We start from the raw sequence: 27,496 nt of genomic DNA, 5'->3' as shown, positions 1-27,496 counted from the left end.
TAACTAAATTATACAAATGCTTCTCCCTATATCTTTGTCTTTAAAAGTGTGGGAATTCATGTTTTTGGGCAAGTAAGATAATAATTATAGTTGCATTTGGATATGCTTCCCTATCCCCTCCACTTTTAGAGGTCTTTTAAAACTAAATGTTGGGCCAGAAAAATCTAATTCTAAAAGAAGTATTTAAATAAGATTCTATCACTTGAATTATTTTATGTGCACATTATATAACAACTCCGATTTAAGAGTTTCTTTTCCCCTGGCATGACTATGGGGATTTTAATGCATTGCTTGCTTTCAATAAGCTGTTCAGTCATTGCAGAGTGTTCAGCCTTAGATATTTTAATTATTTATACATAAAATAACGAAGAAACCAACTACTTAACTTACTTGCTGATTAATATATTATTCAGTACAAATCTTTTGAGCTGTAAGGGGCTAGGCAAATAGATTTCTAGCCCAATGAAATTTGTGCTTATTAATTCATTGTTGCATTTCCTATTCACTGGATTTCTTTGTGTGTGATCACTTTCACTTTGACAACATGTATGAACTCATAACTAGCAACTGTACTTGAAACCTCCTCCTTTTATCCATTATCAGAATTTTAAGAATCATGTTGCTATTTGTATTATCCCTTATATACTTGAATTATTCAGTTTCCTACCAGTTGATTCATGGGGATAGCCAATAGCACTAGCAATAGCACTTAGACTTATATACTGCTTCTCAGTGCTTTACACCCTAAGCAGTTTACAGAGTCAGCATACTGCCCCCAACAATCTGGCTCCATATCCTAACACTCCTCATTTTATCAACCTCGGAAGCAGGGGTGAAATGCTCCCGCTTCGGACTGGATCGCCCGATCTGGTAGCGATGGAGGTGGGTGGTTCAGAGAACCGGTAGCAAAAATCCCTGCTCCCCCCCCCATGCCCAGCTGAGCCGCACAATCATCAGAGCTTTTTAAAAAACTTTTAAAAGCATTTTTTCTACAACCTCTTCGGCGGAAAAAATACTTTTAAAAGTAAAAAAAAAAAGCCTCTGATGATCGCGCAGCTCAGCTGGGATCGTCAAAGGCTTTTAAAACAAAAAAACCCCCTCTTTTTTTCTTTTAAATGCCTCTGACGATCCAAGCTGAGTTTTTTAAAAAGCCTCTGCCGATCAGGCAACTCAGCTTGGATCATCAGAGGCATTTAAAAGAAAAAAAACCCCTTTTTTTCTTTTAAATGCCTCTGATGATCCCAACTGAGTTGCCTGATTGGCAGAGGCTTTTTAAAAAAGCCTCTGCCGATCAGGCAACTCAGTTGGGATCGTCAGAGCCTTTTGAAAGCATTTTTTAAAAACCTCTTGAGGTTGTAGAAAAAATGGTTTTAAAAGTAAAAAAAAAAAAAGGCCACGCCCACCCATTCACATTACCCCCACAGAACCGGTAGTAACAAATTTTAGATTTCACCACTGCTCTGAAGGATGGAAGGCCAAGTCAACCTTGAGCCTGGAACCTTGAGATGGGAATCAAACTGCTGAAGTAGCTTGGAGTATTGCATTCTAACCACTGAGCCACTACAGTTCTTGATTCAGCCAAGAAATGGGGACTGAAGGGACAAAGAGACTTCAGACAACTGATTGGTAATAAATGGAGGGAGGATGCAGTGGGGCATTTAGAAGTAAAAGAAGTTCTAAAATAATATTATGCAATTTGCCTGAGGTTTCCAATCTCAACATTTTTTGAATTAAAGCTTTCCTTGAAGAACTGTGAACAATTTTTGCCCATGCCAATTTTTGTGACTGAGTTATGATAGTTATTATTACAAGTACTTACATTTATTGATATATTCTTGGGCCATTGTGACAGAACCATCAGCAGGGGATTGCTTGAAAATAGTAAAGATATCCCTTTGTAAAAATAAATGAATTAGATCATCAGCATCATCACCACTCCATTTGAAGCGAAACTTAAAATATTCTAAGATTAGTGACTATAGACATTCTCTGTCATCCAGGTCACGGTTGTCCCAAAAGTGCTTCCCCCCCCCCCCGCAAGAGGCAACTGGACTTTCTGTTTTTCTTTGAAGATATTTTGCTTCTCATTCAAGAACTTTATGCTGAAGAAACTTCTTGAATGAGAAGCAAAATGTCTTCAAAGAAAAACCAGAAAGTCCAGTTGCCTCTTGAAAAAAGCACCTTTGGGTCTAAGATTAGTGGTTGCTTTTCTGAGAAGAAAGTTACATTTTTACTTAGAAAAACTAATGCCAATTCTCCCTTGCTTTCTCCACTTTTCAATCAACTAGTAGAAAACAGGGGTGAAATGCTCTCGGTTCGGACCGGCTCGGGCGAGTAGGTAGTGATGGCGGCGGGCAGTTTGGAGAACCAGTAGCAAAAATCCCTGCCCCCCCCCCCCCCATGCCCAGCTAAGCCACGTGATCATCAGAAGCTTTTTTTTCTTTTAAATGCCTCTGACGATCCAAGCTCTGACGATCCCAGCTGAGTTGCCTGCCGATCAGGCAACTCAGCTTGGATCGCCAGAGCCATTTAAAAGAAAAAAAGTTTTTTCTTTTAAATGGCTCTGACGATCCAAGCTCTGACGATCCCAGCTGAGTTGCCTGCCGATCAGGCAACTCACCTGGGATCGTCAGAGCCTTTTGAAAGCATTTTTTAACATGGTTTTACATGTAAAAAATGGTTTTAAAAGTAAGAAAAAATTGGCCACGCCCACCCAGTCACATTACCCCCCCCAGCCACGCCCACAGAACCGGTAGTAACAAATTTTAGATTTCACCCCTGGTAGAAAATAATGTGCTTCTTTGACAAAATACTGTACTGTATTGTACTGATGAAGTTACTAGATGAAGATGGACTCCTGTTTCTGACTTGAGATTTGTTACCAAGGACTCACTATTGAACAAAATCTTAATAAATCACTGCTGTTTCCATGGACAGGAAATTTCCATTTTGAGGCAGCTGCTGTCTTGGAAATTGATGAGCTGTGAAAACACCCAGAAGGAAACTAAGAGTTCTAGTTAGTTTATAGCTAATTAACTCTGATCAGTTTCATTCCTGCTCCCCTTGCTTCGGTTGCTGGATGTGTGGAAGAGTTGGAAGGAAGTGAAGACAGAAGCAAAAGCTCTGCCAGCAGTCAAGATTGCCTGGATCAGTCTCAAATGTTTTTCTGTAAATGAAATGCGAAAATGACCTTGGAAGACTGGGGAAGGGAGGAAGACCTAGGGAATGATCAAATAAAATGAGGAAAAGCCAGCAATGAGTAATCAGGCAGAAGGAGAAATTTAGAGAGAATCCACCCTAACTTATCAGGTCATAAAAAAGAGACAGAGGGAGATTTATATTTTCAGACATGCTATATTCTGTTAATGTCGTCTAGCAATAAAATACAATTAGTTCATCTGGTCATGTTTTCTGTCTGGTTTACTTAGGAGGTTGACATCAATCTTGCAAGTCTGAAAATACAAATCTCCCACCATCTTTTTTTTTTTCCTTGTTAAATTAGGGAGGATCCTTTCTAAGACGTTCTCTGCCCATTACTCAGTTGTGGGCTTCTCTCCCTTTTATCTGATTGCTCCCCAGGCAGCATCTTTCCCTTCCTCCCATCTTCCAAGGTCATTTTCACATTCCATTATAGTTTCAAACCAGGATCAAAAGGATTGGGAAACAAAAAAAGCTTGGCAATCTCCAAAGTTCTGTAAGCATATTCTGATGGCTTCTGGCAATTAAAGTCTCTGTGACATTATGGCAGTGAACATAGTGAAACAAACAAACCAACGAACCATGGTTGACTGTACATTTATTATTAGCTGACCTAAAGTGTATTGATGTGCCAACTGAAAGATAATGACCCTTCTTTTTTAGCACTTCTCCAAAATTTGTGATGGAATTGTCCAGTCCAAATATTCTATCAAAATACCCATGTTGGGGGAAATGCCATGCAAATATATGTTTATTGGGGAAGAACCTACAGAAACACATATTACTTTTCACATGAATTCTGCCATCACAGTTTGATGAAAGAAATGAGTCAAACACACTTTGAAAGACTCAAAAGCAATTAAAAGTGAGCCAGTGAAATCCATCTATCCATCTCCAATTACAACTTCACATTCTCTGCATGCCGAACGTCTTTGTGGCATGCAACTCTCTATTCTTGCATAGAATCTGTTTGCAGGGATGCTCCCAGCAAGGATTAAGTGTAGAGAAATTGAGAAAGTGCCAGGGAATTAGGCAAGGCTCCACTTTTTAAAATTGTGTGTGTAATTTGAAATGAAAGTGATTCCCGAGGAGAGTTCTTTTTTCAAGGAAAAAAATCCTCATTTCATATTATCCACCTGAATTATGTGCATTATTATTTTTTCTATTTAAACTTTTTTTTTTGGGTGGGGCAACAAATTTCTAAGATAAGGTTGATGTAGTTTTGATCCAGCTTGATTTACAAGGGAGGGTGCCGCATCTTAATTTCATTCCTGGTTAAGAAGGTGCCCCACCAATTTTTAGCAAGGATTCCTAAGAGTTGTCAGGTTGTTAATGTTTGTCACCGCATAACTTGCCTTGCCCAATTTTGCCAACCCAGGCAAGAAATGATTCACAGTAGTGTCTTGAATGAATGAAATAGAAAATCCAAAAGACGTCTTTGTCAGCAGTCATAAACAATAATAAAGAATTGGAAAATAACTTTCTTAAAATGAGAACTGTAGGTGCATTTGCCAAATGGTAGAACCAATCCTGCAGATTTTGTGTTCTGGAACAACTTGTGAAACTGTCTGATAACCAAAAGAACTTAAGATAAAAATCCTTTTATAACAGCTTCATGTCTTTCTTACCACGCTTGGAACCCCTTTTTCTCCTTGTACCACAGGTCCTGGATTTCGGGTGGCCTGACTTGCACACTCCTGCCCTGGAGAAGATATGCAGCATCTGCAAGGCCATGGACACATGGCTCAATGCTGACCCACACAATGTGGTAGTGCTGCATAATAAGGTGAGAGGAAAGAAAAGGAAAGGGAGAACTGTGGGTTTTTTGCCTCTGCTTAAGTGCCACAGTTAAGGCAACTAACATTTAGCACAGGAGTCACCAATCTTTCCGACTCTGTGGACCAGCAGCGGTGGAACCAGTGGCGTGATGGTGGGGAGAGGGGAAGGTTTCACGCATGCACCTGCCACTTGTGCAAGTGGAGCTTTGCATACTCACACACTTGCCCGTCGCTTGTGTGGCCCAGTTCCCAATGGGCTGAAGACCGGTACTGGGCTATGGATCGGAGATTGTTGACCCCTGATTTAGCAAACAGATTGAATGTGGCAAAGGGAGTTTCTGGATAGTTTTTATTCTGATTTTGTAAAGCAAATACGTGACCAGTGCATGTGATCTTAAGGCCAGCTTTGTTTATGGCTAGAAGGACCCCCTCATTCTCCTGACTACAACTTTCTTGCTTATGGCTAAAGAATCATCTTCTGAATTGTTATCCACGAACAGACAGTGTATTCTTATTTTTGGCAACGTTCTATCTGCTATTGCCGTGCTTGTAGCAATTTGCTATGCACAATTGTCTATTCCTTCCTATTCCTGATTACTGTAAAGCAGTTTTTTGCAAACTTTGTGCTAGATTTGGCCTCAGCTGGATGTTCAGCCTGTGCCTCAGATAGTGATGAAAACAGGATGTGTAATCTCAGCACTGCTTTCTTGCGATGGGAATATTTTCAGCTTTTTCCACCAAACTTCCTGTTCTCACTGTTTAGTTTTCAGTTTTATGGGTATTATTCAGCACTCTTATATAATTGTTTGTTGCTGTGCATTTGTGATTGGTCTATGCGTGCTTCTGCATTGCTGGTGCTTCCATTATTTGATACTGTTATGCTTAAAGATGTTCCTATACTATATTGGATGTTCCTAAACTATATCGGATTTGATGTAGTTTAAAAGTTGATCCCTCTCCCCTGGACATTCTGGATACTGTAGTCTTGAAAGACATAAAACATGAGTTTTAGCAACTGCATCAGATAAGACTTCCCAATAATTTTTGAAGAAAACATTGAGTAGTGAAACTGGGACAAAATTCAGTTACGTCTACATGCCTAATACATCAATAGAAACTTTCTTCCCATGCTTGTTGCTCTTGATACTCTTTGGTTGTGTTAACGTAACATGTGTAAGCAGTCGGTTGAAGAGCTGTCAGCTCACTTGTCCAGTGGGCCACACTTTGCTTGCTTTAACCTTGGTCTGTTTGTCTGTTGGTTGATTTAGCCTGCTTGCAAACTCAGCCTATTTATTTAGCTTATGGTTGAGTGCCTTATGCAGGTCTAGGAAATAGATGGATTCACCAACCAAGGTTGTGTGAAACTTATCCTTCATTACCAGAACTTGAAAATGAGTTTTTACTGTAACTGTGAGTTTTTACAATCTTTACATTGGGGTGCAGTGGTTAGAATGCAGTATTGCAGGCTAATTCTGCCGACTGCCAGCAGTTTGATTCTTACCAGGCTCAAGGTTGACTCAGCCTTCCATCCTTCCGAGGTTGGTAAAATGAGGACCCAGATTGTTGGGGGCAATATGCTAACTCTGTAAACCGCTTAGAGAGAATTGTAAAGCACTATGAAGCGGTATATAAATCTAAGTGCTATTGCTACTTTTAACTAATTTGTTCTTATTCTTTTGGAGCTGCTAGATATTGAGGCCATAGCTTCCATTCTCTTGCTATTACTGTGTGATTTGTATTACTCCAGTGAGGCAGCATTATTGCTGTAATTTGAACTTTTTTGTTTTTTCCATTCGCATTCTCAAGCACAGTTCAAGTTTCTCATGAAATAAATACATATGTGTGTTCTTACTTCTTTGTTAAACACATTAGCCCCTGGGCTGAATTGCAGAAAGTGGAAAAAGTAGGAATGTTGTCCTCCTAGGAGAGTAACATTAAATCAGGGAATGTCATGGGGGTCGCAGAAGGGGGAAGTTTGCCATTACACTCCATGTGTCTCAAGGGATATAGGGAAGGACTAGTTACTCCAGTTAATAGGCTTTCCTGTCCAAAATTCCCTAAGTAGTAGTGCACTTGGGAAAATTTCTAAAACTGCACACTTGGCCCTCCAGGGAAACTGCATTGAACGTCACTTTGATTATGTGATTGTGAGTGCACGGAAGACATTAAGTTTTGATGAGTTGTAGATTGGACTGGATGACCATTAAGACTGATTCCGATCCCATGTTCTGTGGTTCAGTGATCTGATGTATTTTATGCTTTGATATTGTGGTCTATTTGTGCACGAATAAAGGAATATACAGGTCGTCGTTGACTTACAACCGTTCGTTTAGTGACTGTTTGAAGTTATACAATGGCACTGCAAAGAAGTGATTTCTGACTTTTTGTTTTTTCATAGTTATGACTATTGCAGCCTCCCCATGGTCACGTGTTAACAATGTGGACGTTTCGCAACTGTCATGTATTTATGATGGTTGCAGTGTCCTGGGGATCACGTGATCAGCTTTTTCAACCTTCTAACAAGAAAGTCAATGGGGGAAGTCAGTTTCAGTTAACAACCATATTACTAATTTAACAACTTCAGTGATTCACTTAGCAACTGTGACAAGAAAGGTTGAAAAATGGGGCAAAACTCACTTATCTTGCTTAGCCATGGAGGATTTTGGTCAGTAGTGGTAAAGGACTACTTGCAGATACTTTTAAATACTACGCATTTAAAAAAAAATTTTTTTTTTTACACTTCCTTATAATATGATTGATTTTTACAGAAGCCTCTTGAAACAAGAGGGCCTCATGAAATTAATCTGCAGGCTGCAAGTTATATATCCCTGAAACATGTAAAGGCTGACAACAGACTCGGAGCCAAATTTGTCATGATGGGGCAGCTGCTCGCATATTTGCTCTGCTCCCAAGAATAGGATCAGATAGGATCCATGCTTTCAAAAACAGGGAACTGCAACAGAGTACTAACAATTTATCAGACACATCACTCTTCTTCTTGTGTTCCTTTTACCTCTGCCAGATGAGTTAAACATGCTTAATACAAGGGAACATGGAAGGAAAGGAGAGTTAAATATCCCCATCAGTTCACATCGGGGTTAAAAAAGGGAGATATTGTACTGCCAATGAGAATGGAGGAAAGAAAATAGATGTAGCTGCCCAATCACACTCTCCGTTCCATATTTTGCACTGTCCATTGTGTTTTCCAAGTAGTCCTCCACTTACGACCACAGCTGAGCCCAACGTTTCCATTGCTAAGCATTTGTAAAGTGAATTTTGCCACAGTTGTTAAGCGAATCACTGCAATTAGGTTAGTAGCATGGTTGTTAAGTGAATCCGGTTTTCCCGTTGACTTGCCTTGTCAGAAGGTCGCAAAAGGGAATCACATGTCCCTGGGACACTTCAACCGTCATACATATGCCAAGCGTTTGAATTTTGATCATGTGACCATGGGGATGCGGCAACAGTTGTAAGTGTGAAAAACGGTCATAAGTCACTTTTTTTCAGTACTGTTGTAACTTCGAATGGGCACTAAACAAACTCTTGTAAAGTCAAAGATGACCTGGGCTGGCTTTCTAATTTTAAAACAGCCCTGAGATGATGCCCCAATTTGTTCTTCCTCTCTGTGTTTGAGGAGTAGCAGAGGTGCACAGGTTTTCTCCAGAATTTTTCCAAGAAGAAGACTCTGAAATAGCAAAACCTACCCCAAAAATCCAACCAGCACAGTTATTATTCAAGGGGGCAGCGCCATCTATTGGTTAATTTGCTCCATCAGACTACGATCCAGACACATTTATGGAATAATAACATGTGTTGGTCCTTATAGCTTTCTTAATAAATTTTCCTTCCCTTTGGAAACCATCGTTCAGTTATGCCTTCCTGTAAGACATTCATGGTTGCTTACTTTTGCTGACTTACTTGAGCCGTGCCTCTGTTCATCTGTCTTACTATTTGACTAGACCAAGCGGCATCTGTTCCCATTCAAATATGTCCATGTTATGGGGAGTTTATTCCTGGAAACGTGCCAGGAATTTAACCTTTTAAAATTTCAAAACAAATCAATGCCACCCATACCAGACTTTTCTCACCTGATGCCCTCCAGACGTGTTAGAATTGAAGCTTCCAAAATTCTTAATCAGGTGATGGATGTTAACGGGGCACCTGGGAGCTGGGATCGCAATATAGCTGGAAGATGCCAAATTGGGGAAAAAATTATCCTGCACGAGTACACTGAGTTTATTATGGATTTGCTTTCAATTTTTCAAAAAGTTCTGATGTATTTTATGACCAACACGGTTAGAGACACATTGTACTGGGAAGCATAATTACAAATAGAAATTTGAGTACACATTTCTGGGTGACATTTTAAAAATCAGATTAATGCCAAGCCCCTGCAAAAGGTTAATTGTCCCATGTAATTAAAATCTCTTTCGTTCAGAAAGGGCTATCCAAATGGCATTAGTAAAGATACAAGGCCTGTAGTCTTTCCTCTTCCAGGCATGATTACTGAGGATGCTGATTTATTACTTCCTTTCTCCTTTTCTTTGTGTCTGCAGGGGAACAGAGGTCGAACAGGGGTTGTTATTGCTGCTTACATGCACTATAGCAATATTTCAGCCAGGTAAGAAATCAACATATTGGGGTGTCTATAAAGAGCTAGAAAAGCAGTGGCTTTTAGACATGGTAGTGATGTTGAAAATCTGCTTATTTAGAAACTTACGAAGTCCACTTTGATAATAGAATCCCAAACTTTAGACAAAACCTGATTTCCCTCCCAATACACACTCACAAATACACATCTTTGCCAAGCCTTCTGACATATTTATCAAACATAGTGAAATTGTTACATAGTTCTAGCATGTTGCCTAAAATTATTACATGGATCAGGAAATTGCATGGAGATTTATCCAACAGATCTTTTTGCTGCTAGAAAAAGCATCTCTGTTTAGTTCATAAGGACAGGATGAGTTTTGCTAACCACAAGTGAACAAGCACAAAGTAGAGAGACCAAGGAGGGAAAATGAAAACATGAAATACATATTTATGCATAAAATTACTGAGCTGGGGCGTAAGCATGTTATTCTCAGTATTGGATCGCATTAATGATTGAAGGATGTCATGTTGCATTTCTACAAATAAGTAACCCATCCCCATTCCAGATCAGAAGTTGGAATTTCAAACAGGGGGTAAAATGGTAAAATACTTGTTACAAAAGACAAAGAGTCAGTATCCCATGGTCTAGATGCAAATGTAAAACATAATGCTTTTCTCAAATCTGGTACCTTCCTGATGGGTAGGAATTAGTTAACCCAACTGGAGGGCACCAGTTGGAGAAAGACTGGAAGGAGATGATTAAAGTTAAATGGCTGTTTTTAAACCGGCCCAATACAGTTTTAAATTTAAATCAGGAAATGTTATTTTACGGATGCAATTTTAGTATTTGTGATTGAACACAAACAATGGTGGATGGATGGGCCAAAGTACTGCAGAAAGAACTCCCAAGGAAACTCTTATCATCCCAGAAGTAGAATTTATACTGACACTTCTCTTTATTCCACAGTGCAGATCAAGCTCTGGACCGGTTTGCCATGAAGAGGTTTTACGAGGACAAGGTGATCCCAGCTGGGCAGCCATCTCAGAAGAGGTTAGTCTGCCTCCCCTTCTAGGGAAAAACCCTTATGGTGCTTTCAACACATACATGTAGAGATGTTCTGAGGGCTCACTCCAATCTCTCCATTCACATTAATATTACATTTTCTATTTGTGTAGAAAGAGTAAGCCTCAGTATTTTTTTATTCATTGCTTGTTCAGAACCAAAATTTAATAAATCACATAGTTGTTGAAGTTAGGGGTAAAGTAGCAATAGCATTAGCAATAGCTAATGCTATTGCTATTTCTTTACCTCTTAGACTTCTTTACTGCTTCATAGTGCTTTACAGCCCTCTCTAAGCGGTTTACAGAGTCAGCATATTGCTCCCAACAATCTGGGCCCTCATTTTACCAACCTCGGAAGGATGGAAGGCTGAATCAACCTTGAACCTCACCTTGAACCGTGAGATTCGATCTGCCAAATTACAGGCAGCCAGCAGTCAGCAGAAGTAGCCTGCAGTACTGCATTCTAACCACTGTAGGCTTCAACCCCAATCATAAGCCAGTTCAGAACTATAGCTTCCAAGACCTACAAGTTTCTGTTGGGTTCTGGACTTTTTCTGCAGTTAGATATGACCCATCTATTCATAAAATAAATTTATTTAACTAATGTAGAATCAACTGATTTTGCTTGGAGAACTTTAATATTTGTAGATATTGTAGTTGCAAATGCAGATAATGATGCTCAGAACCAGTGGTGAAATGTAAAATTAGTTACTACCGGTTCTGTGGGTGTGGCTTGGTGGTGGCGGGGTAATGTGACTGGGTGGGCATGGCCAACTTTTTTTTTTTTACTTTTAAAAGCATTTTTTCTACAACCTGTTCGGCCAAAGAGGTTGCAGAAAAAAATGCCTTTAAAAGGCTCTGACAATCCCAACTGAGCCGCGCGATCATCAGAGGCTTTTTTTTTTACTTTTAAAAGCATTTTTTCAGCCGAAAAGATTGTAAAAAAAATGCTTTTAAAAGTAAAAGAAAAAAGTTGGCCATGCCCACCCAAAGCCTCTGATGATCGTGCGGCTCAGCTGGGCATGGGGGGGAGTGCAGGGATTTTTGCTACCGGTTCTCTGAACTAGCCGCCTCCATCGCTACCGGATCGGGTGATCCGGTCCAAACCGGGAGCATTTCACCCCTGCTCAGAACATATACAATGGTGCAATTCCTACTGAATTTTCTTCAGCTTCTAATGCATTTCCAGTCAATTTCACTTGGTGGTGCTGAGTCAACAAAAATCTGTGTGCAGCATTTTTGATGGGAAAAAGATATCCAGACTTGTAGCCGCTAAAGCTTTTTTGCATGCATTTCATTTTGAAGGACATAATGAAAACTTCAATATTGGTATCTGAACTTGGAGGAAAAATCTTTCTTATGGCGGTCTTTTCACTGCCGAAAATAATTATCATTATTATTTGTTATACTCATGTATGTGTAATTGTTTTCTTTCTCATGTTTGCTTTAAAGGCAACGAGAGAGACTGAAAGAAAGAAAAGTATGAGAATGCATTTTAATTTTTTTTCACAAAATGATATAACTTGAAATAGTCAATCAGTCTGTCTGTCTGTCTGTCTGTCTGTCTGTCTGTCTGTCTGTCTGTCTGTCTGTCTATCTATCTATCTATCTATCTATCTATCCTCTCTCATCTATCTATCTCTATCTATCTATCTATCTATCTATCTATCTATCTATCTATCTATCTATCTATCTATCTATCTATCTATCCTCTCTCTCTCTCTCTCTCTCTCTCTCTCCCCCTCTCCACCCACCCATCCATCCATCCATCTATCTATCTATTCAAATATTTGAAAAATTCCTACATAGAACTTGTGATGGCATAAATGGCCCCTTCAACTCTAGTGACTCATTGAAGTATAAATATTCCAAGAGACTCTATCTAAATACTCTGCTACTATTTTGGTTTATACTCTAGATATGTCCATTACTTCAGTGGTCTGCTGTCTGGCACCATCAAAATGAACAACAAGCCCCTCTTCTTGCATCATGTCATCATGCATGGAATACCCAACTTTGAATCTAAAGGAGGTAACTGACCTTTCCATCACACATTATGGATGTGTGATGGATAGCATTCAATTATAGGTCTCCACTGGGTGAAAAGATACCATACGGGTCCTTACAACTTCTTTTTCTTTAATGACTGCCTTTATGGCCAGAGGAGTTCCAAAGGAACAAGGTTGTGAGCGTGCTGAAGTGACAGAATGGACTACACCATTTCCAAGAGTCAGTTGGAGAAAGCTGTTCTTGAATGATCTCCTATGGTACATTCTCTATAGAAATAGAAAACCAGATGGGAAATGGGATTGCTCCCACTGATGTTCTAGGGTTGTGTTTAAAGGGATTTCATCTTTCCTGGGAGCAGCACTCCACATTTGTAGCTAAAAATGGTGAAGCCTCTTCTACTGTTTCTGCATTCTGCTTCCCCTTCCTACTCCACAGACTGTCTTCAGTCTTAGTTGCTATAAAGACGGCTTAACTTTATGAGTAAATAAATCCAAGAAGGGATGAGCAGATCAATGTAAAATGTATTTTATTGTCGATGTTAAAAGACACAATGATTACAATTTACTCAATCTGAATTCAGGCTCTCATATTCCTAATCAGGATGTTTGAGGAGAGCAAAGAATAGAGCTACTCTGCCTAACATCCTCATAATGCAGTTATAGAGTGATTTGTATCCTAACGAGTAGGATAAGCTTTCAGCAGTCTAAAAAGCATATGGTTAGATTCATCAAAATATCTGTCTCTCCGTAACTTGATCTTGGCTGGTCTGGATGTTGGGCATATAATTCACAAGACGAAAGCTATCTTAATTTATTTAATTTTCTGTTTCCTGAGCTTTGGCTCTTAACAGAGTCCTATATAAGACTTGAGCAGAGAAAGCATTAAACCAATGTTAGTCACCCACAGCAATTTGAAGATGTGTGGACTTCAACTCCCAGGATTTGCCCAGCCAGCATGTGTCTAAACACTGTAGTTAAACTTTGCCTCAAAATAATGTATAAACCTGCTGCTTGACCATGCTTTACTGCTTTCCACAACTTCTACCTGTGTCTCCCCAAAAATAAGACCAGGTCTTATATTAATTTTTGCTCCAAAAGACGCATTAGGGCTTATTTTCTGGTTTGGTCTTATTTTTGGGGAAATACGGTACTAAATGCATCCATCTGGCTGACAATCTTAACTGGGGCTTATTTTGGGGGGGGTAGAGCTTATATTATGACCATCCTGAAAAATCATGCTAGGAGTTATTTTCTGGTTGGGTCATATTTTCAGGGAAACAGGGTACCACTGACACAAACCTAGAGTTGTTTGTTACAAGGAGGGTATTGTCATTCTCCGCCAGTGAGACTGTTTGCCTTGGCCCCTTCATGTTGCCTTCTCTGTAAATAAGACCTTTTTCTCTGTTTATTTTATGTTTCCTAGGCTGCCGGCCCTTCCTCAAGATATATCAGGCAATGCAACCGGTCTACACATCAGGAATCTAGTAAATGGAGTTGACATTATTATTTTGATTTACATCACTCAGATTTCTTCTTGGTCCTGATGCAAAGCAGAGTAGAACTTTCTATGAGCTTTTCAGTAGAGGTGGTATCTTGTACACCTAGTTCCATGTGTTATTCTGAGTTTTGCTCTAGAGTATATGGCTGGCACAGAGACTCCCCGCTGTTCCTGGGGCTGCATTTATTTATTATTATTACAACTAAAACTAAGTGTATCAAGGGCCTCAGGAGACTTATCAGCTCTATATCAGCGTTTCCCATTCTTCTCTTTCATAGCATTCATCTTAATTTTATTTATGCAATTTTACATTTATATATTGCCTTTCCCCTAAAGAGTTACAGATAGTTACACAAAATTAGCCTTCATTTTATTGTTTAAATTCTGAGATAGTTTGGGTTGGAAAAGCATTATTGGCTCACAGTTATCCATAGAGAAATAACTTCGCTGATTAAAGTTTATTTTCCTCTTCTATCTACTTGAATTTAAACCAACCATTTATTAATCAGTTTGATGTATACATGCAATCAATCTCCATGAAACCTTTATTGAAGAAAAAATGTGAAATAGGGAATCATCTTTATTGCTTTCCTTTCCATTCAAATCAGCAAATGGTACCATTAAATCATAATGCCATCAATCACAATTTACCTTGGCTGGTATTGACCAACTAAAATTGAATTTATTCAATGAATTTGTTCAGTAAAGCTCTGGGACAATGAAAGAACAGCAAGATACTGGGTGAAATGAAGATTATGGCAAACCTTGTCCACGTACATATAAGAAAATTCTTGCTTTTGTGGTATTCCTGTGTATAACAGAAAACTTAGAAGTGGAAATGCTGACCAGGTCCAGATATACCAGCTGCTCACAGTATATTTAGAACAGATTGCATGAAGAATAGATACAAGAAAATTTGATAAGAAACTCATCATTTTTGTGGATCATTACCTTTTTGCTACAGGTAAACTACTGGATCAGTTTCTAATGCTGATCACAGGAGATCTAAGCAGTGTTTCCAGATCAGTAAAAATGATTTAGCAAATGTAGTACAAAGCAAAAATAGAAATGCTAAAACAGCAGAGTGGTTTCTTCTTTTATGAAAAAAAAATTCTCAAGAAGTTCAAGGAGTATAGCAGTTGTTTCTCCCATATATTCCCATATATTCCTCCAAACAACCCTGTGAGGTAAATTGGGCTGAGGGAGAGTGACAGACCAGTAACTTGAAACTTGGATTTTCCTGGTCTTGGTCTGACATTTAGTGACACCACCTTGACTGTGGCCGGGATGTGGCAGATGAAATGAATCTTAGCTATTGAGTTGCTTTGATTGTCTTCCACATTTTGCTTCTTTCTACTTCTTTATAGCAATGTGCAGGGAGACAGCCAGACGAGCATCTGTATCACCATAGAACCGGGACTCCTCTTAAAGGGAGATATTTTGGTAAGAGTCAAAAGTTGTACATTTTCATTTTTATCACTGTGGGTCTTTAGATTGTAAAAGTTGGCACCCCATTTAAAGACTCCATAATAGGAGGCTTAAGAACGTTGCAACCTGTAGTCCATATTCCATGTACTTAAGGAGAGTTCATTGTCTTTGTGGGGAAATGCAGAGAAACGATGTCTTTACAGCAGCAAAGGACTCAAGTATAGAATTCCTGCAAGTGGCTAGAATCATTCCTATTCTCAGGTAGGTTCCCAGGCGATGGCATGTTTCATTTTGTTTCCTTTATGCCCTCTTTCACTGGCAGCTGAAATGCTATCACAAGGAATTCCGTAGCCCGACGCGGGATGTAATCTTTCGGGTGCAGTTCCATACCTGTGCCATTCATGATTTGGCTATTGTCTTCAATAAAGAGGACCTGGATGATGCCTTTAAAGGTAAAGACAGTGTTGTTCAAGAAGAGAGAGTGAATGGGTTACTCATAGTAATAAAATGCATGACATTGCGGGGGCCTTTGTAACCAAGTTGTGGCTTTTCTAGAATGGTTCACTCTATGGTACCAGGGTGTGTGCTTGGGAGGAAAAATCAATATTTGTAGTATATATTCAGTTTAGAAGGCATTTCACTTTATTTAGCAAGCACTTGTGAGAAGTTCAGATAAGGAATTATATGTATTGTAATTGTAACCATTACATGGCATTCCATTGTTTTATATTATCATCCTCAGATACTCTATGTAGTTTTTGATTATGTTTAGTTAGAACATATCTGAAATGTACCAAAGTTGGTATTTAGGCCCATCTCTACCTTTTTTTTTTTTTTTTTTGGTGAATGAGATTTCAGTTGGTCCTTTTTATATTGTATGTATTTGTATTTGTCTAGAAGTCTGCAAAAACAGTCATGTTTTTATGAAGCACTGAAAAATCAGACAGCAGATCCTACTCTAATTGTTCTGCCAGTAGTGGACAAAAATCAGTGCTTGAGGAAATAATGATCGTACAGCTGTCGGCCATTCCAGGGGCAATCCTATCCAAAAGCAAATTCTTGACTCCACTAGAAAGGAGTGGGGAATCCTGTGCCTTGTTAACAATCCCTGTGCATTCTTGAAGAGGATAAGTTCCCCAAATGAACTTATTTTTCATTTTGCACATGAAGCAAAATCAATGGGTGTTGCCTCCTCTCAGAAACATCGAAAGGGCAGAGACCAGGTCCAGGTGCAAAAAACCATTTTAAAATTGGAATAGAATTGTCTCCACTGATACTGACTGAGGATGAGCCATCTTGTATGGAATATAGTGGCAGACAAAACACTGAAGTTTTGAAATCCGAAGGAATAGCCAAAGAGAGGGCTATAATCTTTTCGGTATGAGAACCCTGAACTAAATTTTCCTGTCAGGAAATGGAGAATCTTCTGTTCCCATTCTGCAATATCTCTTATGAAGTGCAATAAGTCCTGCAGACTGGGCCATTACCATTATACTATTATCAGCCTGAGTATATTTATAAACTGACATTTAGAAGTGCGCACGAGAGCATTCATGCACAAAACAAATGTATGGTGGTTTGGAAGTTTGGAGAGACCAGTTTGGGCAAGTCATGATACAGTCATGATCCAGCCAAATAGAAACCTGGAGCATTTTGATGTTCTGGATTTTGGATGGAAAAAAAATATCTAGAGGAGACATATAATAATAATAACTTTATTGTCATTGTACATGTATACACAGTATACCCATACAACAAAATTCACTTAACACCCAAAGATCAGGTCCAACACACATAACAATCCCCAAACACACCCACACCTACCACAAATTCCTCACCCCTAAACCACCTAAACACAACAGATCAAGTAATGCTGTTCAACAGCTCACTGTATGGCTGATTTAGGGCAAAACTGATGTACTCTTCTCCAAATACCCTGTGTGCCAGCCCACCAGCTGATCTGCTCAGAGCCTTACGTTCCTACCACTGTAATTGAATTCAGATTTGGAATCATCAGCTGATCAAACTTCATCTGGTCTTCCCAGTACCTTCTTTCTTACCTCTGCTTAGACACTGATTGTACCACCATTTGGTCTTCTATGTTTCAGTCTATGCACAGGCCGCTCTATAATGCCTCACCTGTTCAAAGAACATACTTACTGAATACCATTTTGTCTTTTCTTTTTTTAAAAAAAAAAAATCAGATGAGAGGTTTCCTGAGTATGGGAAGGTGGAATTTGTATTCTCCTATGGTCCCGAGAAGATTCAAGGTATTTACTTTTTTGCAATAGTTCACTATTTGCTTTCTTCCTTTTACCCCTCTCCGTTTATAGGCCTCAGAAATTGTACATTTGTTTTGTTAAACTTGCTGCCAGAATAAGTGGCCTGATATAATTATTTTCCCCCTGTATCAGTACTGAAAGATTCAAAATCCACAGTAGAGTCAATATTAGCAGATAATTGCTGAGTTACCAGGGGCCGCAAGTCCTCACAAACAGATGGCCATTTCTCTTTGCCCGGTGAACTAAAATTCCATTCATTACATTCCTGAATAACTACTGTTCTTACAGTAAACAGAGAGGTCTTTTTGTGTGTAATTATTCCCTGATCTATATACTTCCTTACTCCTTGGGCAAGTTCTTTGGCTATTGCCTCGATTCTAGATACAGTTCCTCCTTGCTTCAATAGCTTAACTGGGAAATCTGGCTTCATGTCTTGACTTTCTCATACTGAGGTATATGGATTAGGCCCACTATCCTTTGATCTTATTTCTTCTGATTTCTCATCTTTCCTTTATTATGTTACTCCTTTTTTCCTCATTGCCCCCACACCAAAAACTCTGATCCTGAAATTATGCTATCCTTGCTTCTCAGGCATGGAACATTTAGAGAATGGCCCAAGCGTCTCAGTGGACTACAACACATCAGATCCACTCATCCGCAGGGATTCCTATGAAAACTTCAATATACGTCGTGAAGACAGCATGGATGGTAGGTGATGCAGATTGCCATCTCACGTAACTTAGCTTTCGGATACAAACACCCTGGTGCACCATCTAAATAGATACCAGCTCCATGCAAGCAAGCCTTTTCTTTTTCTTTTTGCCTTTACTTATGTTGTATGATAGCAGATGTTCTGTGTCTTCTCAATTGCACAAGGTTATACCAATTAACCTTAATTAATAATTAATTAATTATTAGTTAATTAAAATTAATGTGGTGGCTCATAGGCTAAGACGATGAGCTTGTCAATCAAAAGGTTGGCAGTTCAGTGGTTCGAATCCCTAGCGCCGCATAATGGGATGAGCTCCCGTTACTAATCCCAGCTTCTAGAAGTTCGAAAGCACGTGAAAAATGCAAGTAGAAAAATAGGGACCACCTTTGGTGGGAAAGTAACAGCGTTCTGTGCGCCTTTGGTATTTAGTCATGCCAGCCAGCGCTGGCTCTTCAGCTTTGAAACTGAGATGAGCACTGCCCCCTAGAGTTGGGAACAACTAGCACATATGTGCGAGAGGAACCTTTACCTTTACTTTTACACCAATTTACATTTTTTAACCATCTGTACTTGATACAAGAGAGTTGCTTCCTCTGGATTATACAGAAAAACTGCAGCAAAACATGAAACATAATGTTTCTTAGCACACTTCAGTCCATTTTTAAACAGGGATTTATAACATATTGGCTAGAATTAAGAGGGCCCTGCTCTCTTTTTCCTAAATAATATTCACAAAATGCCCCAAAGGCATTTTTAGCCCTTTTTGTAAAATTCCTCTTAACAGACGAAAATCAAATGGACAGAAATACGCAAATGCAAATGCTAATAGCCACAACTCATGCTAACATACTTTGTGGGAGAGCCCATTGCTTTGAGCTCTGCATCTAGAAGAATCCTTTTGGATTTATTTCATTTACTCTTTGCTTCTTCTGTAAAAATAGTCCAATGGACTACTGCCCCAGCATGGTTTGTACAGTATTGCTAAGGGTCAATATTAACTGAGCCCAGTAAGCAAAGCTCAACAGCCACATTTTATTTGCCTTGGTTCCCCCCCCCCCCACTTGCTAAGTCATGATTGTTTCTGCCACTGCCCTCAATCTATAGTAGAGGCTTCACCCAGGGCAGCATGTCTGGGAGAGCCAGTGCAGGAAAAGGAATGGTGGGAACAGATGTATTTTCTGGACAGCATGAAGGTCATAGGCTTCTGCCTGAGGAACAGATGGCATGAGTCAAATGTTTTTAGAGTGCCAGAGTGATGAGTACTGTAGAATAAGTCACAGAAAGTAAAGCCAAGTCTGTCACCTGAGTTCTCGGAATGAGCAATGGGTGCTGAAAAAAACAGGATTCCTCGTGTTCCTATGAGGTAGAGAAAGCAAGTTTATGGCCCTCAAGCCAAATGGGATTTAATGGCATTGTTTCCCTCCCATCTTCTTAAGCAGGGTTTAAGAAAACTGGCATTGGATAATTTCTGGATTCCAGTCAAATACGTAGCAGAAAATAGGAATGCAAGCTTGGGTGCATAATGGATATTCAGCTATGAAACTGTTGCTTCTAGTGTTGCTGCAAAAGCAGATTTCCCTTCTATCCGCTTTTTTAAACAAGATTTCAGTGTTTTCAGTTGGATAGGTGTAAAAACCTGCCCATTTTTTTAAAAAAATGAAATGTGCTGATGTCTAACTCAGCAGCAAAGTTGCTGCAGCGTAAGAAAATTCATCCCCTCCCCCAGTGCTCTTTGGCATTAAGAAGATTTAGCCTGTGCTTAGTTCACCCAGAGAAAATCTCATTAGTTGTTTCCTTCAGGAACAAGAAATTGTATTATTATGGTTGGTCACGCAGTTAGCCAGATGTTTAGACTGGATTTGGCATTTTTATCCAAGTCCTTCCCAAGGACCTGGGATAGGCAAATACTGTTGTTTGATGATGTTAAAGCTATCGTCGCAGGATGTAAGTTGTTCCAAGTAAAGCTACTTTTTTTGCAATTGACTGATGGTGATTGTGTCAATGCCAATGGTGTTTAAGTGGTACTCCAGATGTTTTGGAATTGCACCCAAAGCACTTGTTACTACTGGTACTATCATTGCTTTCTTTTGTCACAATCTACTCCTATTTCTAGAGCTTTGTATTTTGTGATTTTCATCTATTCAATCCAAAGAAATATGAGAAATGCATTTTGAATAAAGGAGGAGGAGAAAGAGGAAAAGTTGAAATGAAAAAACTTGTAATAATAGCAGAAAGAGTGGATTTGACCTGGGTAGATAGATCTTTGCAGTTTTTCCAATTCTACTTCTGTGAATACTTTATTTTGTATAATAGACAGCATTGAACTACTAGCCTTATTGTATTACTTCTGATTCTGATGTTTTTTCTAGAACTGGAGTATTCATTTCAGGTATCATCTTCTCATTGGACTTGATTGGTAATAGCAAATCATTATTTCTTTGTTTTCAATCTTCATTTATTTGCTATGAGCGAGCAACTTTTCTTCTAGTAAACTTGAAGCTGCTGGCCCTGTTGCTCAGCCAACTGTCCTGAGTTCTGTAACCAGATGTCCAGGAATCCCAATATCTAGCATGAACCTTGTTTACTCAAGTGATGACTGATCTGGAACAGCTTTCTGTAAGTTATGTCTCACTATATTGCTTATGGCAGTGGTGGGATTCAAATAATTGAACAACTCTCTGCCCTAATCACTGGCTTGGTGGGTGTGGCCATGGTGGGCATGGCGAGGGGTATGTGACAGGCAGCACTCAGCCTCCTTCACCCCCCCCGGTAGCAAAAATGGGCTGCAGGGGGGGATGTGCTGCACCCTCTGTGCCCCATTTTGGGCCTAGTAGGCCTCTCTGCAGCCTCCTGGAAGTAAAAACGGGTTGCGGGGGCCCCACGCTACACCGCCCCCGGTGGCCTGGTTTGGGCCTAGTAGGCCTCCCTGCAGCCTCCTGGGAGCAAAAAGAGGCCAGGGGGGCACACTGTACCCCCCTACGCCATTTTGGGCTAGTAGGCTTCCCTGCCCTTACCTAGGATCCAAAATAGGGCACGCGGGGACTCCTGGAAGGGGCGGGGCAAGCCAGCAATTTAACAACCGGTTTGCCTGAACCATCCCGAACTGGCTAAATCCCACCACTGGTTTATGGGAAAAATACTTTTCATCTAACTCCTCTGATGAGACCTGACCATTGAACCTCTGCCATAGCTCTCAGTTTCTTCAGAGCATGCAAGCTCCACAACCATGTCAAGGTAGGGCCTCACTGGGGGATGATGCTGTTTGTTGTTGATGATGATTTTAATAGCTAAGGCATCCAGTACCAGTTCAATGCTGGTCTAGAGAAACAGGAATGAAACTAAATCTCTGTAGTTATATGAATGTGTGCCATTACCTAAAATGACTAGAAAAAGAGAAAGCAATTTCAGCATCTCTGTTGGCAAACAAGAATCCACTCATACACCATAAAGAAAACAGAATACTTGAAAAGCAATCAAGATAAAGCCCTTTGAATAAAATACTTTGATTGTTATAATAAATGAATATTAATAAACACAATAATGAAAGATTTAATTGTAGTATGACTACTATGAATGATACCATAATAGCCAATTAACTGAACTGAAGAAATGAAAAAACTAAGTGGCTAATATTAGCCTATTTAATTCAGAATGCGTATTATCTCAGTTTACATTTTCTGTGTACTTTGAAATGGGAGTTGATTGCCTTTCCATTTGAATCTCAGGGATGATTACAAGGGATCATAATACAATGTTGTTTTTTCCTGGCAACTTGAGATATAAATTATTTACACACACATGTACATATATACATCTGTTATTTCAATGAAGAAAATAATCCCTTGCATGTGGCTTACCTTTCACTACTACACACATAAATATATACATTCCTATTATCCTGTCCCTTTATGGGTTATGCAGATTGTAGAAAAGAAGTAAGAAATACTATGCCAAAGAAATTAAAGGCCTGAGATAAGAAATTTCACTTTTCAACCTATCACTATCATTTCCATATAAGTCTCTAAAATACCCCTTTCAGCCTTCCCTCATTTGTTTAAACTCAAATCTTTTCATCACTGTAATTTTAAATTCCATACAGTATGCTAAATGCTTCTTGTTTAACTCTCTTCATGTTCAAAAACCATTTTTTAAAATTTCCATCAAGATGACTGATTTTTCTTTTGACATTGACTATTTGTTCTCATTTTCACTACATGCCTTGTAACTTTTTCTCTCTATATGATGCAATATTCTTTCATACTCTTGTAAAATTGAAATTGCCTATAAATTAAATGAAAAAGAGGATGTTAAAACTTTTAACTTCCTTCCTTCCTTCCTTCCTTCCTTCCTTCCTTCCTTCCTTCCTTCCTTCCTTCCTCCCTCCCTCCCTCCCTCCCTCCCTCCCTCCCTCCCTCCCTCCCTCCCTCCCTCAAACTGCCCTTATTCATTTTGGGGATCCCTAAATCACTTTTCCTGTATTTTCTAACCTCATTACCATATCATGTCATTCATGTTGCCTAGCAGAAAATCATAGAATTTTCCTACAACGTATTTCTGGTTCTTACAGTATCAGCATTTAGGGGGATGTAACATGCCACTGTCTCCATCCTATCGATTCCCATTGTCATATGCATCCACAATAATGTTGATGACATTACTTCATAATTTATGCCGTACAGTTTAGCTTTTTTCATTGAGAATTCAACCTTCATTCCCCTGCCTGAATTCATCACCTCTACTCCGTAGAATCAATCCAAAATAATATTCCTTCCTCTCAAATTCTCAGGCGTGAGAATTATTATCCTTTTCTCTTCATACTGTGGAAAAAGAATACTGTTACATTCTCTCAGTTTTCTTTATCCTTGTTTTTTCATCAAAAGCAAGAGCAGTATTTAAGAGGACTGACAGCCCTTGTGTCTAAATGACTATTTAAAAACACTGTATCCAAAACAGTGTATTTGGACGCAGTTAAGCTTTGGAAAGAACAAAAGGGAATACTTTAGGGACAATATTTAGCTGAAGATTTCCACAGATTAAAAAAAAAAAGGCTTCAGCCCTTTGGAAAATCACATTCCATATTCAAAAAGCATTGTCTTCAATTTCTACTCTGTGTAGAAATATTCAGACATGGTGAAGCAGCAAACTTTGTTTTATTTGCCCCGTATAGAACTTATTCTATTCCTTGTAAGGTCACAAAGCTTCGCAAATTCTCATTTGCTCCTATATCTAAAGAAGCATTAATAATAATGAATGGGTTGTGAAAATTGCTACGAGTCTGGGCTTAACCTTAGATATTTATGGCTTGTCGTAAGTTTCAGGAGACAGAGTCAGTATGAAGGCCATAACTGGATTTTCATTTGTTAATTCTGAACTTTTCATTAACGATTGTTATCTTTATGTGGCAGTTAAGTAAAAAGCATTTCAGATGAACTGAGCCAAAAGTCTGTTCAAAGGACTTTCGTTCATTTTCCTTTTGTGTTTGGTAGTGACACTGGAAACTTTCTACTTAATTTTTTTTTTTAAAAAGGGGGGGGTATGAGCAAAAGTAGTAAGGGTTTCGATTTGTTTTTAGTTTCTCTGGGTAGTGAAGTTAACTCTGTTGCCTTCACTGAACACAAAAGATTGTATAGATCTTTTGTAAAATCAAAGAATTGCCTCATAACATTTGAAAATGTTCCAAATTGGAAGTGGCATTTCAGTTCATTGATTAGCTTGGAAGGGGTGAATTTCTATGGAAATGCAAGCCACACCAGTTTTGTCTCTATCCAAAGCAAATGACCTGAAGCTTCTTGTGCTTCAGATATTATGTAATGTCTGGAATGCTCTGCATTTCATTTCTCCGTGTGGCAAGGAGCCCTGGCTTTTAGTGAACGTGCCTCTCTCTGTATATTCTATTCTGCAGAAGCGATTTGAAAACGAAGAAACATGGTCAGCGGCCATGGGGACTAAAAGTGAGAGGCAGAGAGTGGATTATTTATGGTTTTCTTGCCTTATTAGATCAGATAATTAAATATCACCCATCTGGCCCTTTAGAAATCAGCATGAGTTTGGCTGTTGGTTGTGAAGTACCTCTGAAAAGGTCAGAGCAAAAATGGACAGAGGGGCCCTTCTTTCACAAAATACTGTATGTTGATATGAAAGACACAAAGAGTCTGGCTTTCATAAAAGAGGAATGGAAAGGCTTTGGGCCATGGTGGTTTAATTCTCAAAGTGTAATATTCATCCAGACCTTGTACTTTAAGGAAGGCTGAAATGAGATAGATGTAAAAGTATATGTTTAATTTCCTGCCGCACACTGGAAGCTCAGAAGCCATACAAGTAATTTGTCTGTGAAATGTGAGGATTTTCCTTAATGAAGCGAGAAGATTCAGAAAAACCGCAACAACAAAGGGATGAACTTTGATGGAGGTTGATTATCAGAGACTGAATTACCTATTTCTGTTGCAGTGCAAATAATGACATTATCTACAACCAGAAATTGCTGTTTGGTTATAAGCTCCTTTCTTTCGGACTGGAAAATCTCAAATTTGCAGATGGTATGCTACAAATGCTAGCAACAACCCCCCACTCCCTTTGTTTGGACTCATAATGGATTTGCAGGGTCTTAAATGAATTTTTCCCAGCCTGGGACCTGCCAGATGTGTTAGTTTATAACTACTGTCATTTTGGTGAATGAGATGATTGAGGAAAATGGGCTGTTATGCAACAGATTTGGAGGTGTCAGATTTGAGAATACTGTCTTAGAGATAATATATCCATGATTTCCTGTGATGACTGTACCTGAGCCATTTTTTTTCATGCAAGATGTGGTCATGCTGTTGGAATGGATTTTCACTCTCCTGGTATACTTCAAATCTTCTCGGGAGAATTCCCTGGATCAGATTTGGGTTTGCCTGAGAGGTACAGAAAGAGGAGAAGAAGCGAAATGATTGCATGAAAGACTGTTGCTACCACAGTGGATGTTTGTATTGCATTATCCTTAGCTGCATACTGCAAAGCAGTAGTACTGTTATCTTTGAAAACGGGACAGAAAATAATAAATGACAATGAGTGAAGAAGCGATTTCTTAGTTAAAAGATGTCCTTAAAACTATAAAGATGCAGCTGTTCTATAGTTTCAGATTCCAAAACTTTAAATGTTATATATATCAAAGTGACTTTAACTAGTATATAGCATTTCCAGATCTAGTGAGAGAAAACCTATATCAAGTTGGAGGAACAACTCCAGGAATTTTTGAGTAAAAATCCAGAAGAGATGGGGATCTTGTGTCTGCCTAGAAAAAGACCTGGAGTTTACAACTCTTACCATTTTAGAGTTTACAGTTTTTGAGAAATGCCACCTTTTTAGGCTTAAGCTCCCACTATATTTTCTTTCCCCTAAACATATGCCATTTCTCTCTGCCACTGGCAAGTTCTTTCACTTCACTTGCAAATGTATTTTGCCCATGATAATCCTGGTAATGTGACTGGGGCAATGCCAATACCGTTCCAAAAGGAAGGATTGTCACAGACGCTGCGTTGTTTTCTAGAGCTTGTCCCACTCCATCTGAGTCTTGGGAGGAAGGCTGAATCTGGTCCCATACCTGTTCAAACAGGTATGGGACCAGATTAACTTGATGCAATATCAATTGTGAAACTGACAGACAACAATGAACAAGGGAGGACTAAATGCTGCCAATAGAAACCATACTAGCCTATCAGAGTACTAATACAGATGTGCCCTAGATCCCGAAAACAGAGGCTGGCAGCGATCCAGAGAATTGCCCCTTTTCCTTATTCTTTCTTGGGAAGACCACTGCCAGTTAATGCCAAATAATTTGGGACTTCAGAATTTCAATTTGAGCTTAGATATCACAAACACTGTAGCATGTGAATATTAATATCAGTATGATGAAGCTTACAGTGTATTCTTTAATCACAAATTCTAGAAAGCTACAGCCTCGCATAGTGAATTAACAATGCTGTGGTATGCAATATAAGAAGAGGAATGCATAGGAATTCATTGTGTCAGAAGCACTGAAGGGTGGTTAGAGTACAAGTTCTGTATACATTATAAATGACAATGGAATCCTCCCTCCCCATCAAAACAAACTAAGACTTGGTGTTTATTAGAATTACCATTGCCTTAAAAAAGAGTCTAGGACAACTTGCTGTGGCCAACTCGTTGTGGCAAAATCACCTCTAGACAACTCACCATGGCCAACTTGCCATGGGACAGCTTGCTGTAGGACAAGGACAAGAGTTACACTAATATCGAAGAAAGGGTGGAATAAAATCATTGAAGAAAGGATGCAAAAGGAGGGATAAAATGAAGTGTGAGTGACAAAAAATAAAATATTTTTTAAATTACTTAAAATAATTAAATTGAATTATTTTAATTCAATTGAATTCAATTGAATTAAATTAAATTATTTAAACTTAAATAATTAAGTTGTTCCATTGCGAGTTGTCCCATGGCTAGTTGGCCACGGCTAAATGGCGAGTAGGCAGTAGTGAGGTGCCCGTGGCGAATTGTCTCATTCCGTTTGATAGAAAGGGCTCTTGTGCACAAAAACTTAGGGTTTGGATAGTTTTCCACAGGACTTCTTAATTTTCCAATTGCAACAACAACAACAAAAGCAATCGAGCTAGTTAATATGGGGAACCAGTCCAGTAGTAGCTGGAGTATATCTACAAAAAAGGGAGCAAATTTTTAACTGTCAGCCTGATTTATCAAGCAGCATGTGGGTTTTTTCAATTTATTATAACCTGACTTTAAATCTGGCCCTCGGGTGAGTAAATTGAGAAAGAAGCAATGGGGGGAGGAGGGACAGTGAATTTCAATCCCAGAAACCTCCCTCCACATTTCAAGAAGCCTTTTGCAGGTATAACTCCTTGGTAGGATCCTTTGACAAGTCCCATGCTTGTTCCTCTGAAACACAGGATTAGCATCTTGGA

The 27,496-nt window shown here is 39.1% G+C and overlaps 1 protein-coding gene across 7 annotated transcripts in view; it reads left to right on the top strand.

The window, feature by feature from the left end:
* TNS1 (tensin 1) overlaps positions 1-27,496 on the top strand; it is a 236,648-nt gene that overhangs the window by 123,433 nt on the left and 85,719 nt on the right. For all 7 annotated transcript variants that reach the window (XM_070952600.1, XM_070952525.1, XM_070952672.1 and 4 more), the window contains 9 exons: positions 4,862-4,984; positions 9,533-9,597; positions 10,537-10,620; positions 12,550-12,662; positions 14,064-14,124; positions 15,506-15,581; positions 15,889-16,018; positions 17,771-17,836; positions 18,440-18,556. In XM_070952600.1, the coding sequence (XP_070808701.1) occupies positions 4,862-4,984; positions 9,533-9,597; positions 10,537-10,620; positions 12,550-12,662; positions 14,064-14,124; positions 15,506-15,581; positions 15,889-16,018; positions 17,771-17,836; positions 18,440-18,556 (835 nt within the window). The remainder of the gene's footprint in view (positions 1-4,861; positions 4,985-9,532; positions 9,598-10,536; positions 10,621-12,549; positions 12,663-14,063; positions 14,125-15,505; positions 15,582-15,888; positions 16,019-17,770; positions 17,837-18,439; positions 18,557-27,496) is intronic.

The sequence above is a fragment of the Pituophis catenifer genome, unplaced genomic scaffold (genome assembly GCF_029215685.1).
Source record: "Pituophis catenifer annectens isolate HBS135680 unplaced genomic scaffold, rPitCat1.0.hap2 SCAF_1, whole genome shotgun sequence".
NCBI classification, from domain to species: domain Eukaryota; kingdom Metazoa; phylum Chordata; class Lepidosauria; order Squamata; family Colubridae; genus Pituophis; species Pituophis catenifer.
The sequence above is the reverse complement of the archived record's forward strand: the minus strand, read 5'-3'. Positions and strand labels throughout refer to the sequence as shown.